General features: G+C 49.2%; 1 protein-coding gene across 2 annotated transcripts in view; it reads left to right on the top strand.

The window, feature by feature from the left end:
* Dscam (DS cell adhesion molecule) overlaps positions 1 to 18,180 on the top strand; it is a 527,122-nt gene that overhangs the window by 431,472 nt on the left and 77,470 nt on the right. For both annotated transcript variants that reach the window (XM_055614797.1, XM_055614798.1), the window contains exons 19-20: positions 3,263 to 3,418; positions 8,310 to 8,443. In XM_055614797.1, the coding sequence (XP_055470772.1) occupies positions 3,263 to 3,418; positions 8,310 to 8,443 (290 nt within the window). The remainder of the gene's footprint in view (positions 1 to 3,262; positions 3,419 to 8,309; positions 8,444 to 18,180) is intronic.

Here is an 18,180-nt window from a genome sequence, read left to right as displayed (position 1 = left end):
TGCAAAGCGGCTCTGCTCAGAAGCACTGGGTCCACTCTGCAAAGCGGGCCCCATCACCACACAGCAGGGGACACACTGGGGCCTTTCAGCTGCAGATGGCTCCACGGTTAGGAGATTAAGGAGTGGAGACACAACAGCAAGCACTGCCTTCTGCTAGTCACTGCCAGTGTGTGGCCCTCTGCTGTGCACATTCTAGGGATGAGTGTCCAGAGCCCACTGCCAGGCCTGGCTCCTTCTGGAGCGTGTCTTGTGCTTCTCACCCTACCCTGCACCGGGAGGCAGCCGGAGAGTGTCATGCCACACCCACAGCAGACCCAGGTGAACAGAGAGTCTGCTCTGGGCTGAGATTGGGGGAGGAGGGAGGAGGGTTTGCTCTCAGGCTCTGGACTAATGAACAGGGGCAGGACATTAACGCCTGTGGACCAGGCCAGCAGTGCTAAAAGGGGGCAGAGGCAGGAGTTAACAATGGAAGTCGTCGAACAAATAAAAGCTTTAAAAGTCATAGGGTAAGTAAGAAATGTCTGTCATCAGCCAGTTTGACAGTGTGGGGTAGAAGACTGTTCTCTACACCATGAGGTGTCTTTATAATTGCCAAATTTAATGGTCACACATCATTAAGTGTTATTCTTATGGATGGTTTTTTCTAGTCTCAGAACCAGGACCAAACCTATGTGGCTAGTGTCTATTACAGATGTTCTGCTCATGACCTCCAAAGCTAAGGAAGAACCCGTCAGAAACTAAAGTGCTGCCTAGGGCCCCCTTGAGGAATTACAGTGGATCAGCAGAACACGCCACTCGGTCCCTGGCATCTTGGCACCTACCCCAACTCCACTGTGCCAGATCCTGCAAAGCCTGAGCACAGAGAGACTGGAGGAAAGTCTGACCTAACAGACCCAGAGAGTGTTTCACACATATGTATCATATATGAGCACATCACACCTAACACACACAACACATACCCTACACACTAAATACATACACACACCCACCTCATACACCGTGTATATATGTTATACCACATGCATTACTTCATACCACATGCATTGCACATTTATCCTACACACACTCCCAACATAGCACACACACACACACACACACACACACACATACACACACTCCAGACATACCACAGACACACACACACACACACCAGGCACACTGCACATACAAAACTACATTATTAAGTTCCCCCACAACACACACATCACACGCACCATACACACATTACTTGCTGCATGCCCCATGCACAGCTACACACAGTATATAGTACACAACATGGCCTCGTGCCCTCGCACACGTGACGTACCCTGTCATGGGCATTACAGGTGCACTGTTCGCACACTTCCCTCACACATCACTTGCCCTAATCGCAGAGTGTGTGGACAGCTGATGGGCAGCACGCTGCAGGCAGCCAAGGCCCATGGCCTCTGGACAGCGCAACTCCTGGGCCCAGTGCAGGACCCAGGACCCACGCCTGTGTGGGAGGCCATGCAGCCCGGCTCTCAGAGCTCCTGGCCTTGAATGCTGGCTAGGTATTGCTCTCTGTCCCTTCGGGCCCCGCCTGTCAGGCGGTGGCTGTGGAGGCAGGGACCGCTGAGCTGGCTCTTCTAGTGCTGTGCCTGAGGATACTGGCCTGGCACGTCCCTCCTCTGCTCTCAGTGCCTTGGGGACATGTCAGAGGTAGCCTTCAGGTAGCCAGCTGCCCCTCAAGTGTGTGCTGGGTCCCTGCTCACTCCTCAGTCCTCCTAGTAACAGGCTAGTCACATGGTACCACGAACCCTGCTCACAGATGTGCCTTCTGCCTGGTGTGGAGGCACAGTGTTTCTGAGTGGATTCCACTTGGGAAAGTAAGGCAGATTTGGCACACACCAAATCTCACACTCACCTGTCACTTTGGCAGTGACACAGAGAGAGTTCAGCATAGGTAAAGGGGGACTCCAGTGCAGTTCTCACTCAGTGCTTGCTGAGTGGTGTTGAGGCATACACACACAGTCAAGAACGCCCTACTATGGATGAACAAATAAACCCTGAAATCCTGATGTGCAGACCCTCTGTGGAAGTCAAACCAGCCGAACTGTTTAACTGCCCCCCCCCCCCAGTCCCTGCTTCTGGTTACCAAGATACAGGTTCAGTTGTGGAAGCCAGCTGAGTTCTGGGAACTTCGTGGATGCCAAGGTGACCACAGGCAAAGATGCAGGCTAGCGCTGGAATTTCCCACAGATACCTGAGATTGACGTGGGTGCCTAATCTGCATATGCTACAGCAGAATTTTACAAATAGAAACGATGAGCCTGGGAGACGGCTCAGTTAAAGCAGAGTTCGGACCTCTATAATCAATGTAATGCCAGACAGGCCTGAGGACCTGCGGTCATGTCAGGCTTTGAAGGCAGGAACGGGGATCGCCAGGGCAGGCCGTCTAGCAAGGCCAGGCATATCCGAGAGCTCTGAGTTTGAGTGGGCAACCCTGCCTCCAAGAGTAAGGTGAAGGCATGTGCAAGGATGAGTCTAAGCATCAAACATGCACACGCACGCGCACCCTGTACACATGTGTGCTGGACATGTGCAAATACCTGTCTGCTTTGCCTTCTGTCGCTGGGATAAAACACCGCTGAAAAGCAGTTTGGGGAGAAAGGGCTGATTTCAGGGTACAGCTTATCGTGCAGCATGAATGGAAGCCAAGTAAGGCCCGCAAGGCAGGTCACTGCTAACCAGCGTGTTCCTCGAGGCTTATGCAGCCTGCTGTCCTGGACACCCAGGGACATCTGTCCAGGATGGCATCACCCATCCTGGGGTTGTCCCTCCCATGTCAGTGTGTGAGAATATATACACATAATATACACATAATACTATATATAAAGAGAACCCTCCCCTACAGAAGAGTCGCGGTGAACAGCCACTAGGTACATCGACATGGCTCTGCTGAGGTGCATTGTGCTGCTTGCCAGCGTGAGGTCTTCCAAGATGACATCATGATACTGGGATTTGACTTACCAAGAGTGGACTACCGTTACATACATTTCATGTACCGTTAGATACATACCGTTAGATATATACCGTTAGATACATGTACCGTTAGATACATACCATTAGATACATGTACTGTTAGATACATTTCTGCATTTTCAGACCTTTTGCCGTAGATGATTTTGGTTTTCCCAAATGGTCTGTGTGGTGATGTCCTGTTGACTTGTACACAGCTCCTCCCTGGGCTTTGTATGACAGGCTTGGTGCTGAGCTCCCGTCTTCTGCTTTTGTTCTCCAGAGCTGGGCGAGATTAAGAACGTCACCACCACGCAGCCTTCCTTGGAGTTGGATGGACTGGAGAAGTACACCAACTACAGTATCCAGGTGCTGGCCTTCACCCGCGCAGGGGATGGCGTCCGCAGCGAGCAGATCTTCACCCGCACCAAAGAGGATGGTGAGACTTAGTGTGTGCACGGTGGGGGCTCAGATCCTACATGCCTGGAGACACACCAGGCTCACGCCTGGGCTGAAACCACTTCTGGGAAGGGTCGGAGGGCTTGCCCTGGGCCTTTGCCCATCAGTCTCCTCCAGACCTCATTGATTCCAGTCTTCACTGCCCTTACACAGAGCCGAACAGGAGTTGGGCCTCCACCCCAGCAAGCCACCTCACTCAACCCTGTCCTCTGTAAAGGTTTCCCTGCTCGTCCCTCTTTCTCCCCCTCCCACTTCACCTTCTCCTACTCTTTCTCCACATCCCTCTTCCCTTTCTTCCTGTCTCTCCATCCTCTCTCTCTCTCCCTCTTCCTTTTCCTTGTCCCCTTCTCTAGCTCTTTCTTTTTCCCTTTTTATTTTTTGATTGTTTCAAGCAAAAACACCTCCTGTCCCAAGGCTCTCAGGCCTGCTTCATCGGTCTTTTGGTTTGTTTGTTTGATTTTTTGTTGTTGTTGTTTTTCTGTTCAAATAACTTTAATTACTACCAAGGTCAGCTCTTTTACTTGAAAATTACAGATTGACCCAAGTCTTACTCCACATGGGTTGGATCACCTCAGAAAGACTTGATTTCAAAGCTCTGTGACATGTTTTGTGTGTGTGAATTCTTACAAAGATTCATGCTGACTAAGTAGGTTTTGACTCCCATCTGGCTCCAGACCAGCACTTCCTGCTCCATATAAGCTAGCCTGCAGTTCTTATTACTTTAAAGAAAGCTCCCTGCTCCCTTGTCCAGGCTGTTTGAGGAGCAGTTGAGGTCTTAGCGCCCAGCAGAGAGGTAGTGAGAAAGACAACTCTCGGTGAAGGAAGTGGCCTGTATCAAATGAATGCCCAAGAGACCTTCCGGAAACACCCAAACACAAGGTAGCCCAGGAAAATGCAGCTCCTAAGTTCTGTGTAGACTTGATCTGAACTTAGCCATCCTCCTCCCCAGGAAGTGAGGCAGGTTATGGAGGAGAGCCCTCGCTGTGGCCCATTATGTCACCAGCTGGTACTAACAAATTTGATACCTCTGCTCCCTCAGCTCATGACCCCAGGCATGCTGTTCTTCCATTCCAACCCATGTGTGTCCTAGAAGCAAAGCTTGGGACTCAGGTTTGGATGCAAGGATGGGACCTTCTCCTCCCCATCCCCCATGTACCATTCACATGATCACCAGATATCCAGAGGGTGCCTTCTGTTTCCTCTACCCGGCTGTCCCCTGCAGGACCCAAGCCCTGCTCTCTCTTACACAGTCCCATCCATCCACTCCCTGTGGTAGTCTACCAGCATTCACCTCCCACACTGAGGTGTCTGCACGGAGGTCAGTCCTCACCTACCTTAGTTCTTCTACATAGAACATGTTCCTCCAAGAACATGCAGCTGTTGGGCAGATCTTCTCAAAGACATTGGTTCATTTCAGGAAATTTAAAGTCAATGCAGTGCCTTAGGAAACCACTAGAGCCTCGGTGTATCCACAAAACTAAGCCTTGAATGGTAAGAGATGTTGTTGAATTGTAAGACATGGTTAGAGAGCTGTGTGGATGCTGTTTCTGTGCCCTGCTGTCCACAGGACTTTGAGCACCATACTTTCTCAGAACAACAGGGAACCAAGTTGCTACAGCCCTCAGACCATACTGACAAATGTACGGAAACAGGTGAGGTAACTGTGCCTCAAGCTGCCATAAGGAAGCTGCTACCTCCTCACTGCATATGTCCTGCTTTGTTCTCTCCTCCCCCAGAGCAGGGAGAATTACTCTTTTTCATCATTAACTGATGATACAAACATCTCTGAAATTATTAGTTAAGAAGGAAGTTGATCTACAGCATAAAATTTGACATTAGCAATTTTCAGGAGACTATACGGAAATCCAATATAAAGGGAAGGCTCTGTGTAGCTCACATCAACTGGAAATTTAGATCAATGTTTAATTAGGCATCCAATTTTAGAAACTGTATTTGGACCCTGAGGCCCAAAGTCTAACCTGCTTGTCCACTGGTCTTGGCTGTTACAACTGGTGCAGGCACTGTGTGGAAAGACGACTGAGACCCTAGAAGGAAGTGGAGAATTCCCTCGTCCTCATGCTGTGAGAGAAAGGGAATTCAGAACTGTCAGTATTTCCTTAGGATACATTTGCATTTCAAAGGGAAATGGAGCAGAAACTGGATAGAAGGAGGGAAACACAAAAGATTTAGTAATTTCTGGCTGGTGTCCTCACTTGCTTTCTAGCACCAAAAGCAGCTAAGGGAGGACAGGGTGTATTTCAGTTTCCACATCACATCCGTCATTGAGGGAAGTCAGGGCAGGAACCCGGCAGGCTGAGGTCCTGGGAAGTGCTGCTGACTAGCTTGCTCCCATGGCTTACTTTCTTTTTTTCTTTTCTTTTTATTAATTACAGTTTATTCACTTTGGATCCCAGCTCTGCCCCCCCCCCATCCCTTCCCAATTCTACCCTCTCTCTTCTTCTCCTATGCCCCTCCCCCAGTCCAATGACAGGGGAGGTCCTCCTCCCTTTCCATCTGACCCTAGTCTATCAGGTCTCTGTCTTCCTCTTTGGACTGGTAAGGCTACTCCCCCCCCCCTTAGGGGGATGTGATCAAAGAGCCAGCCCATGAGTTCATGTAAGAGACAGTCCCTGTTTCTATTATTGGGTTACCCCCTTGGACACTGAGCTGCCATAGGCTACATCTATGCAGGAGTTCTAAGTTATCTCCATGCATGATCCTTGCTTGGAGTATCAGTCTCAGAAAAGACCCCTGTGCCCAAATTGTTGGTTCTGTTGCTCTCCTTGTGGAGCTCCTGTCCCCTCCAGGTCTTACTATTTCCCACTTCTTTCATAAGATTCCCTGCACTCTGCCCAAAGTTTGGCTATGAGTCTCAGTATCTGCTTTGATACCCTGCAGAGTAGAGCCTTTCAGAGGCCCTCTGTGGTAGGCTCCTGCCCTGTTCCCTGTTTCCTCCCTCTTCTGATGTCCATCTTGTTTGCCTTTCTTACCAGAAGGTGGCTTGCTTTCTTGTACATCCCACCTGCCCAGGGGAGGAGCTGTTCACTGTGGGCTGGACTGTCCTGCATCATTCCTGATCAAGGAGACACTCCCCCACACTTCCCTACAGGCCAGTCTGCTGGAGGCTTTTCCTGAGTTGAAGTTCCTTCTTCCCACATGACCCTTGTTGGTGTCGAAATGACAAAAGCAGCACAGGAGGCTGCTTGCCCACCGCCATGCCATTGTAAACCAGCATCCAATATAAACAGGTGTTCGTGCAGGCGCCTGTTTGGAGAACAACTCTCTTGTCTAGTTTCTCAGAAGATTCTTGGCCTCATAGACATGTCCTTGGGCCTGTGGCCATCTTCACAGGTCTAAGCGTAGAGTCTCAGATCCATAAGTGGCAGTGCTGTGTCTGTGGCCATCACCTTAGGGTATGAACTGTTGAATTTTTAGATCTATTTCTCAGGACCCTTAGCTCAAAAACACACACACATTTGTCCTTGCAGAAAGAGCATAAGAGGTGACTGGTTTGACAGCTTTATTCTTTCCAGCACAGTGACTTCCGAATTCCACAATATTTGTGGAATCTTAATATAATTTTATTTGCCGAAACTATAGCCCAAGCATAGCCATGCAAGGAGAGAACTCAAACAAAACATGATGCATTAATTTCCAGTAGCTATTTCCATTCTGAGGCAGGTACTACACTCGACCTCAATCCCTTTATGAAGCAGTAAACATAGTAAATGTACACATGGAGCAATCTCTGTTCAAACTTAAATATTCACTAAGCATGCCGTTGGTGCACGTGAGCCTGAGGCCAGCCGTGGGTGGACCGTGAGATCTCTGTGTCCACCCACCCCACATGGCCTCAAAGACATTTCTTTGGTGAGATGCCTGAAGGCAAGGCTGAGGGAGGGTGTCAAGCAAAAGCAGCATCTGAAAGCGCTGACCACCCACAGCCTGGGCCTGTGCAGCCTGAAAGCACCAAGAATGTAGTAGTTGCTCTTCCGTGGCTGCAATAAAACCTGCTGACAAAAGCAACTTAAGAGAGAGGGGGTTTATTTTGGTTTCTGGCATCAGAAAAACACTGTCCACTATGGTGAGGATGGCACAGCAACAGTCAGGAAGTCCGCATGCAGGGGCGGGGAGCTGGATGACCACGCCTCTTCCTTACACCAGAAGCAGAGAGAGAGAATGAGGGTGTGGGCTGTGATGGGCTCCCCCCGGCAAGCTTCTCAACTTCCCAGAACTCAGTTTAAAGCAGAGCCACCGGCTGAGAACCACAGTGTTCAAACAACAAGACTTTAGAGGACATTTCTTACTCAAAGCATCACGGAGTGTGACTATGTGTGACTATCTCAGCGGACCTAAAGATGGAGTGTGTGTGTGCGCGTGTGTGCGTGTGTGCGCGTGTGTGCGTGCATGTCATATTCCTCACTCTCACTTCCAGCCCCTCACAGCACAGCAGTTTCCTTGGGGACAGGAAGATTCTGACATCCAGTGTCTCCGACCCTTAGTCCTTCTTTTAAAGGCCCAGCCCGTCTGCCAGGTCTTACATTCTTCTCACCATCTTTCCCAGTTCTCCTCAAGCCTTGGAGGAAGGGATGTAGCTGTCCCAGTGGTGACTGAGCACGCAGTGATGCCTTCCTTGCCTTTATAAAGATCCTATTTCTAAACACAGCAGTATCTGGAGTCACCAGGGTTAGGACTCCATGTATGAATGTGGCCCAGTTGTGGGGACACATTGAGACTCTTGGCATTGATACTCACAGAGCTGAGCAGGGAGAGAGGCCAGGCCGTGGGACAGCTGCTGGGGGGGAGGGGCTGTCACCTGGGCAGCCATGGGAGGCTCCATGCCATTCTGTGACTAACCCTGGATTTTCCAGTTCCAGGTCCTCCTGCTGGCGTCAAGGCAGCAGCGGCCTCGGCCACCATGGTCTTCGTGTCCTGGCTGCCCCCACTCAAGCTGAATGGCGTCATTCGGAAGTACACGGTGTTCTGCTCCCACCCGTACCCCACGGTAGGTCGGTAGGTCGGGGAACAGCCAAGTGCTTTCCCAGCATTGTCCAGGTCCTCGCTGTGGACGCTCTCTGCTCCTCCCCTCCCACACGGCCTTCTTGGCGGCTTTCCTTGTCATGCTGTCTCCACATGCAAAGCTAAGTCCTCGTTCACACCTCATTCCGGAGCGGTCCTGCATCATTACATGGGATGCAGTTGCCTGGAGCCATTGTTTATCTGGCAGCTTCCCAGGCCCTGCCAGCGGCTTGTCAAAATCCGAGTGCAGACGCCATAATTGTGTCTTAATTGATAGTCAGTGGACGGCAGCTATTGATGGTGCTGTTAGGCTCCACGCTAAATGCCCTCCCTCCTCCTCCCTTCTCCCCCGCAAGCTCCTGCCCACCCTCCGTCCCTGCCCTATCCCACACTGGGAAGGAGTGCGAGGCCCTCCACAGCAGCAGCAGCAGGATAGGGAAGGCTCCAGAAGCCATACACACCATTTAAAACTGCACTAACTGCCACTGCTGTGAGGAAGGCTGGGCCATAATTGCCAATTTAAAATCCTCATGCCCAGGCACCAAGCTGCATCAGAAAGAGGGAATTCACAGAGAGGCCAGGTGTGCAGCACAGATCACCCTAACTGCAGAGGCATAGATGGGCACGTCTCGGGAACCTCCAGTCTGTGTGCCACGGTGTCCCGGTGAAGTTTCTGATGCCGCCATGGGCACCATGGCTAACAGCGACCTGGGGAGGAAAATGTTTATCTGACTTGCTTATATTTCTGCGTCACTGTCCATCACAGAGGACAGTCAGAGCAGGAACTGAAGACAGGAACTCCCTCCCTCCCTGTGGGCCTCCTATCAGCAAAATCCCGTGGACTTCATTGTGACGGGCGAGTTTCGGGGATCCTAAGGTCTTGAGGCTCAGCCATGTGGGAGCAGGTGTCAGACCTGCCTTCCTCTGTAGAAGAATGTCACCAAATTCATTTACCAGTCCTTTCCTTGGAGTAATGTGTTTCCCAAATCCACATTCTTGGAGTGGTGAGCCTGAGGCCTGGTATGTGCGCAGAGCATGAGTAGTGAGGAGCCAGGGGTCTGTTTGTGGCTGTAGCCCAGGGCGTGTTCAGTGTGTGCGGCCACCCATCTGCCGTGACAAGGAGGTTTAAAGCTCAGACTGTGAGACTGGGTTCCAAACTTTCTGCGGGGTCTTCATCTGTCAACTCTGCTGCTGTCAGATCCTTCAGCTTGCACTGCGCCCTTCCCTCAAAGCTCAGGAGTAAGGCCAGCCTTCCACTATGAAGACATGCTTGCCACTCTGCTTCTCTGTGAGGGTAGAGCATGCATAAGAACCCCAGCACCTGATTTTCGCATTGGTTCCAGCATAGTCCCACCTCTGCCAAAGAAGGGCAAGCTGTCTGTCTGTGGTGGGCAGGACACTCACTGTCTACCCAACTGCCTCCTTACTTCCGTTCACTTGCTCCCTACTCATCCATTTGCTGAAGCTGTCACCTTTGCTCTTTTGAGTCCACCAAGCTAAAGGATACCGGCAGAGCTCAGAGAACCCCCAGCCGGCTCTCACTGCTGAGAGTGAGAGTCAGGCTGCTCCTCACCTCTCAACGCGAATGGCAGCCTAGCTTAGTAATCGCTGCTTCTGGGGATATGTGCTAGAGGGTGCTGTGTGTATCCAGCAAGGGCTGGAGAGACGGCCCTATCAGTGGAGTTCTTGCTGATGTACCAGGATACCAGCTCAATCTCAACCGCGTGAAAAGCTTCACCTCTGTGGGGAGGTGGAGTCAGGCGCATCCCTGACTCACTGGCTGGCTGCAGAGCCTAAGCAGCAAGGTCCAGGTCCCAGTGACAGACTCTAAGTGGATGGTAGGTAGCATCTAAGGCTTAACACTGAAGGTTGACCTTTGGCACATGCACACACACACACACACACACACACACACACACACACACAGAGAGAGAGAGAGAGGAAATACAAATTTTAAATATTAAAAGGCTGGCATGATGGTATCTGCCTGCAATTTCAGCACCGTAGAATCTGAGGTGAGAGAATCATTAAGTTCAAGGCCAGCCTGGGATATATAGAGAGATACTGTCTTAAAAAATAAAAAGGAGAAAAACATTCTCACTACAGATATAAAGATGTGATGGCTACAATGCCTCAAGTTTTACAGGAAGGGCCAGGAGCCCTCATGCTGACAACATGAACCAAAGTGCAGGCTGCCTTGCTCGCTCCGTCTCTGCAGCCTGGCTGCTGCCTTGCTCGCTCCGTCTCTGCAGCCTAGCTGCTGCCTTGCTGTGAGTGCCTAAGACCTGCTAGTTTAAAACAAAGATAATTAACGGTGTCTTTATGGATCAAGACCAGAGGGTGAACGCTTGTAAATATTGCAAGTCAGTCCATTTTCATGCAGAGTTAATAAGAAACTATAAATTACCAAAAAAAAAGCATTTTCCTATCTTTAGTTTCTCCTTTTCAGTCTTATTTTTAATTTTTTATAGAACATATTTTGATTATATTTTTTGACCTCTCCACCTCCTCACAGATTCTCACATGTTTTTACACCACACACACACACACACACACACACACACACTTTCTGTTGTCCAACTACGCTATCTCTGAGGCCTGCCCTGGGTTGTGGTTGACACAGCCAGTGACAGCACATTACAGGAAACTAACTTGCCTTCCCAGCAGCTTTCAGCTGCAGACAGCTTCTTGGTTGGAAGAGAGGCTTTTGGCTGGCTTGAACCTGTGTGGATCTTGGGTGTGCCACCTCACAGTCTGCGAGGTCAGCCTTGGTATATCTTGAGGACACTGTTTGCCTAGTGTTGTCCACCCCCTGTCTCTTGCAGCTTTCCTTCTGTCCCATAGATCCCTGAGCCTTGAAGGGTCTGATAAAGACAGTCCACTCAGGCTTCTGAAGTCTCTCTCTGATGAAGGTTGAAAGAGGCAGTGATCTGTGGGTGTGATAGACATCACGAGGAGCTGTTTTATTGCTGAGTTAATTCAGCAGGTTTTCCCAGGGCTCACGGCGTATCTAGTCCCAGGTTCTTGGCCTCATCGACAGTGTCAGATACAGGTTGCATCTCAGAGTGGGTCCAAACTGCGTGGAGGTTAGTGCTTCTCACTCCCATGACATTTGTACTACTGCTGTGTTACTGGGTGTGTTTGCTGCTGTGGCTCACGGGGCTCATAACTGGGCGGTTACTTTTCTCCTCCACTAGCATGTGTGGCACCTTCTGGCACCGGGAACAGCAGTCAGAAAACACCACGTTCCTTCTCTTTTTCAGACATGAGCATTTCAGCCATGTGCAATAATGAACAGCAGAGGGCAGCATAGGCCCTGCTCACTGCATCAGTCTGGTGCTCCCCCGCCCCAACCCCGAAATGATTTCATAGTTGAATGTAGAACATGGGAAGATAAATCAGGACATGCTGTGCCCTCTAATTTGATCTTCTCTTTGGGTCCCTTGGCGGCGCAGCTCCTCGGTAATGTCTTCCCCGCCCCCAAGATCCCTAACCCAGCTCCCTTCCTCCCTAAGACCTCCTGAAGAAGAGGCAGTTTGTTCTCACTGGTCTCACAATAGGTGGTTACATTATGCTATTCTTCTAGTTCAGATCTGCAAAAACAACAGTTAGAGACCTCAGATGTGGCCAGAATATCACGCTAACTCTGAATTAACCAGGTCTGTGTTCTGGCTGTTTAAACCCAGAACTTATAAAACATCTGTCTTACCTCAAAAACCCTGAGAATGCACTGAGATGCTAGCCTCTCAACCAGAGAGGATGGCAGCGCAGCCCCCAAGCTCATATAAATAGAACCTCAGGATGCTGTCTATTTAATAATAATAATAATAATAATAATAATAATAATAATAATAATAACTCAAATACTATTTTTCCATTTATGTATTTCTTTATTATTATCATTTATTACAATCTATTCAATTTGTATCCCAGCTGCAGCCCCCTCCCTCATGTCCTCCCAATCCCACCCACCCTCCTTCTTCTTCTCCTATGCCTCTTCCTTGATAGGGGAGGTCCTCCTCCCCTTCTGTTTGACCCTAGCCTATCAGGTTTCATCAGGACTAGTTGCTTGTCTTCCTCCGTGGCATGGCAAGGCTGCACTCCCCCTTAGGGGGTGATGATCAGAGAGCCTGCCACTGAGTTCATGTCAGAGAAAGTCCCAGTTCCCATTACTAGGGAACCTGCTTGGAGACTGAGTCTATGGGCTACATCTGAGCCATGGTTTTAGGTTTTAGATCCTCTCCATGTATTGTCCTTGGTTGGGGTATCATTCTCTTTAGGGGCCTCAGGGCTCAGGTTTTGTTTGTTTGTTGTTGTTGTTTTGGCTCTGTAGGTTTCCCTTTGGCACTCCCGTCCTCTCTAGGTCTTTCTATCTCCCCATTCTTTCATAAAATTCCATGCATTCTACTCAGAGTTTGGCTATGAGTCTCAGGCTCTGCTTCAATACCTCAATCAGTAGAGTCTTTCAGAGGCCTTCTGTGGTAGGTTCTTTTTCCTGTCCTGTTCCCTGTCTCCTCCTGCTTCCAATGTGTGTCACATTTGTCTTTCTGAATGAGGATTGAGCATATTCTCTAGGGTCTTCCTTGTTGCTTAACTTCTTTAAGAATATAGATTTTAGGATGTTTGTCCTATATTATATGTCTAATAACTACTTATGAGTGAGTATATACCATGTGTGTCTTTCTATTTCTGGGTTGCCTCACTCAGGATGATCTTTTCTAGTTCCATCCATTTGCCTACAAAGTTCATGATTTCCTTGTTTTTAATAGCTGAGTGGTATTTCATTGTATAAATGTACCACAGTTTCTGTATCCATTCCTCCATTGAGGGACATCTAGGTTGTTTCCAGATTTAGGCTATTATGAATAGAGGTGCTACAAACATGGTTAAGCAAATGTCCTTGTTGTGCAGTTGAGCCTATTTCAGATATGTGGCTAGGAGTGATATAGCTGCATCTTGTAGCACTATTCCTATTTTTCTGAAAAACCGCCAGATTGATTTCAAAGGTGGTTGTACAAGGTTACATTCCCACCAGCAAGGGGGGAGGGTTCCCTTTCTCCCACAACCTCTCTAGGAGAGGAAGACTTCCCCTATCAGTGGACTTGGGGAAGGACATGCATGGAGAAGGGAGAGGGAAGGTGGGCTTAGGAGGGTGGGAGGGAGGGGTTTATGGGAGGATACAGAGTACATAAAGTGTAATTAATAAAAATTTTAAAAATGACAAAAGAAGACACTAAAATTTAGATTAAAAAAAAACCCTCTAATACTATTATAAGCAATCAAAACCCCCCCAAAGTGTAATACCTTTTAAAATTCTCATATTAGGGGCTAGAGCAATGGCTTGGTGGTTAGGAGCTCTTGCTTCCTTGACAGAGGTCTCTGGCTCGACTCGCAGCATTCACATAGAAACTCACAAACATCTGTACCTTAGGTTCCAGAGGATCTCACATGCTCTTCCAGCCTCCAAGGGCACCAGGCAGGCGGGTGGCGCCCAGCCACATAGTCAGGGAAAACACATACAGTAAAATAAAAATCTTTTAACACCTCAGACTAGAAAGTAGCTGAGCTGCATTTTCCTTAAATTCCTCTGTCTATAAAATCTACCCATGACAAATACATAAATAACCACCAAGCTATAGAAACCATCTGCTTCATAATGCCGACCGAGTTCAGAAATGTGAAGTTAAGCAGCAGAAATTTCTCATCAATGAAGAATAAATATAAAAGACATTAAGATTGTGTCATCCACTAGCTGTGAGTTCCATCAGTTATTCCCAGCTCAGATACAATGTTTTGTTTTGTCTTGTTTTGTTTTAAGACAAGGTCTCCTGCATCCAAGCAGACCTCAAGCTCACTGTGGAGCTGAGGAGACTTAAACTTCCTCCCGCATCGACCTCCCAATACGGGCACTTGCTGGACTCAGCCTCAGGCCTCCAGCACTCTCGGCAAGTGCCCCACCAGTGCGGTACAGCGCGGACCCTGTGTGGTAGCCCTTTATGGTTCAGATGGGCCGTGCTCCCCAGCTGCTGAGGCGCAGTGTGCTGCTCATTGCCGAGGAGGCCGGGCCGGCCTCTTAGCTGGCTGCAGGCAGTGAGGCATCCCTCACGGCAGAGAAAAGTGAGCCGGGTCTAGGCAGTGAAGACTGATTCCCAGCTGGTTCTGCCCTCCCAAGGCAGCGTGGCAGAGAGCAGCTGGGGCTGAGGACATGGGTGTGGCTGAGGACCCGTGGGCTTGCAGGGAACAGCGTCTGGTGGTGTCCGAGTGAGTGACGTCTGAGTGGGCAGTGCTGGCATTGCTATGGCCAGCGCCCCTCACAGAAGCTTCCCTGGGCTCACAGTAGAAGCCCACTGTCCTGTCCTGGTGTTCCGGCTCACTGAGTCTAGTGCTCTTAAATGTAGGCACGCCCCAGCTTGGTCCCTTTGCCCCTCTCAGTGTTCTCCTATCTCCAGCAGCATTGTTCTCACACTGCACTGTCACCTGAGGCTGAGCCACATTTTTATCTCTAACCTGAAAACTTAAAAACAGCATTTTATTAATTCCCTGAGAATGATGTATGATGTGTTTTGATCATATTCACTCCCTAGCCCCACTCCGTCCATGTTGGCTCCTTTCCTTCTACCCTGCCCTCTTGCCCTCTTCTTTTGAAATCCTTGGGCCACTCTTGGGCGTAGCTCCATCCCTAGAGTGTGATCCGGGGCCAGGCCTTCAACAAACACTGACTCCATCCCCAGCAGCCGCCATTGCCAAGAGCTCCAGCGAGGGCCGGCGCATGTGCTCGGATTTGGTCTGGCTGCGGTTGAGGTGGCCTGTTGTCCCAAATGCTGTAAATTCCTATGGACAACTATCAGGTCACATCCAGAAAGCCTGGTCTAATTCCAGTCATCTACACCCACTGGCTTTTAGAGTACTTCTGCTCTCCCATGGTGATCCCTGCCCCCAGGGAGGACCAAGTCTGGTGTAGACAGCCCAGTTAGAGCCAGGGGCTCCGCAGTCTCCCACTGTCTGCACGCTGTCCAGTTGTGGGCCTCTGTGCTCACCGGCATCTACTTCAGAGAGACGCTTCCCTGGTGAAGGTCTAGAGATGCATTAACCCACGAGTATTAAAAAAGTCAGTAGGGGTCAGTTAGTCACATGCTAATTCATCAGTTACAGTAGAAGTCCGAGGGCACAGGGCATCCCCAAGGGCACAGGACCCTGCCCCTAAAATGCCATCCGTGGGTCTCATCTCATGGAGCACTGAGTCCTATTTGTTAATGTCCTAAATACTAACATCTTGAGAAAGAGCACACCTGTAGCCACACCCAACATGCCCAGATCCACCTCACCCTCCCTACCCCCATCATGCCACCTCACCCTCCATCAGCCACCTCACCCTCCCTGCCCTCACCATTCCTGATTTCTGGGGTTGCTAATGTTCTAAGCATGTTCTTTTTTATTTTTATTTTTTATTTATTACAATTTATTCACTTTGTATCCTAGCTGTAGCTCCCTCTCTCATCCCCTTCCAGTCCTAATTTCCCTCCCTCTTCTCTTATGCCTTTCCCCCAGTCCACTGATAGGGGAGGTCCTCCTTCCCTTCCCTCTGACCCTAGCCTATTAGGTCTCATGAGGACTGGCTGCATTGTCTTTCTCTGTGGCCTGGGGAGGCTGCCTACCCCCCCTCAGGGGGAGGTGATCAAAGAGCTAGCCACTGAGTTCATGTCAGAGACCGTCCCTGTTCCCATTAGTAGGGAACGCACTTGGACACTGAGCTGCCATAGGCTACATCTGTGCAGGTGCTCTAGGTTATCTCCATGCATGGTCCTTGGTTGGAGTATTAGTTTCAGAAAAGACCCCTGTGCCCAGAATTTTTTGATCTGTTGCTCTCCTTGTAGAGCTCCTGTCCCCTCCAGGTCTTCCTATCTTCTCCTTCTTTCATAAGATTCTCTGCACTCTGCCCAAAGTTTGGCTGAGTCTCAGCATCTGCTTCGCTACCCTGCAGGGTAGAGCCTTTCAGAGGCCCTCTGTGGTAGGCTCCTGTTCTGTTCCCTGTTTTCTCCCTCTTCCAATGTCTATCCTATTTGCCTTTCTGAGTGAAGATTGATCATCTTACCCAGGGTCCTCCTTCATGCTTATCTTCTTTAGGTGTACAGATTTTAATGTTTATCTCAACTCTGAGATTTTCCCTTACACCCATAAGAATGGCTAAAATAAAAATCTCGAGTGACAATACATGCTGAAGGGGATGTGGAGAAAAGAAAACCCTCCTCCATTGCTGATAGGAATGTAAACTTGTACAACCACTTTGGAAATTAATCTGGTGCTTTCTCAGACAATTAGGAATAGTGCTACCTCAAGATCCAGCCATACCACTCCTAGGCATATATCCAAAAGATGCTCAAGTATACAGCAAGGACATTTGCTCAACCATGTTCAGAGCAGCTTTATTCATAATAGCCAGAAGCTGGAAACAATCCAGATGTCCCTCAACTGGGGAATAGATACAGAAGGTATGGTAAATTTAATACTACTCAGCAATCAAAAACAAGGAAATCATGAAATTTGTAGGCAAATGGTGGGAACTAGAAAAGATCATCCTGAGTGAAGTATCCCAGAAGCAGAAAGACACACATGTACTCACTTATAAGTGGATATTAGACATCTAAGCATGTTCTTATCCTCCAACCAGAATCCAGACTTAAGTTTAATTTCTCACCTATCACTCCTTATCAGGTTGGCTGACTACCAAATCATTTATTCATCTGCTCAACAAATGAAAAGCAGAAATGAATAGAATGCCTCCACACACTGAGTCAGGCTCTGGGCTAACCTCAGCGGAAGCTACTGTGCCAGAAACTGGCTTTCCTTTCTCTCACGCCGTGGCCATGGTGAGTGGATGTTAGCGCAGCTCTCTGTGCGTTCACTCCAGGAGACACCCAGGCAGGTTTGTAACAGAGACTGATGGGGGATTAAATGCTTCTCCAGAAATCGTTGGCCAGATGTCATCACAGCCTCCCACCCAGGTGCACAGTCAGACCCAGCAGGAGGCATAGTCGGAGCATGTAGGGTTGCCTTGGCCAAGGTGCTTTTCCACAGCAGCAGAACCGTGACTAACAAAGCTGCATGTGGGTGTGGCTCAGCCCCAAACGTACACGTAATATACACAAATACCCAAGTTCAGGAGGCACCGTTAGTCTCTGGGCTGCCTAAGGGATGACTGGCTGAGCAGTTACATGTCAACTAGCAGGGTGGAACTGAACACTGATTTTTCCTTGCCATGACAGGAAAGCATTCTGCAGACACTGGACGTTTTCTGTACCCAAACGATGAAGGCTACATGCCTGAACCTTTTCACACCTGGCACAGAATCAGTCTTTCTTTCTTCTCCCACAGTGACCTAGCTGCGGGTCCCTTTGTTTTCAAACAGCAAATCTAGAAATCATGGTGGCCTCACACGTCAGGCTAAGAACAGATCTCTGTGCTTCATCTCTTCACCTGCAATCTACCAAGTTTATAAGAGCTTTGCTGCGTTTTCTTCTCAGTACAGACTTGCTGGGCCCTCTGTGCTCACGGGAACACACAGCGCTCTAACCTCCAGCACTCTTCCACTGAGCACACAGGTGTGTGAAACCTGGAAATACGTCACAGAAGCAAGGACACATCTAAACACACCAGCCGTAAGAAACTAATTCCAGCTGTAAGAAACTAATTCCAGCCGTAAGAAACTAATTCCAGCCGTAAGAA

Source organism: Psammomys obesus, unplaced genomic scaffold, assembly GCF_907164565.1.
Source record: "Psammomys obesus unplaced genomic scaffold, mPsaObe1.curated_primary_1811, whole genome shotgun sequence".
Taxonomy (NCBI): domain Eukaryota; kingdom Metazoa; phylum Chordata; class Mammalia; order Rodentia; family Muridae; genus Psammomys; species Psammomys obesus.
Note: the sequence above shows the minus strand (reverse complement) of the source record. Positions and strands in the feature narration are given on the sequence as shown.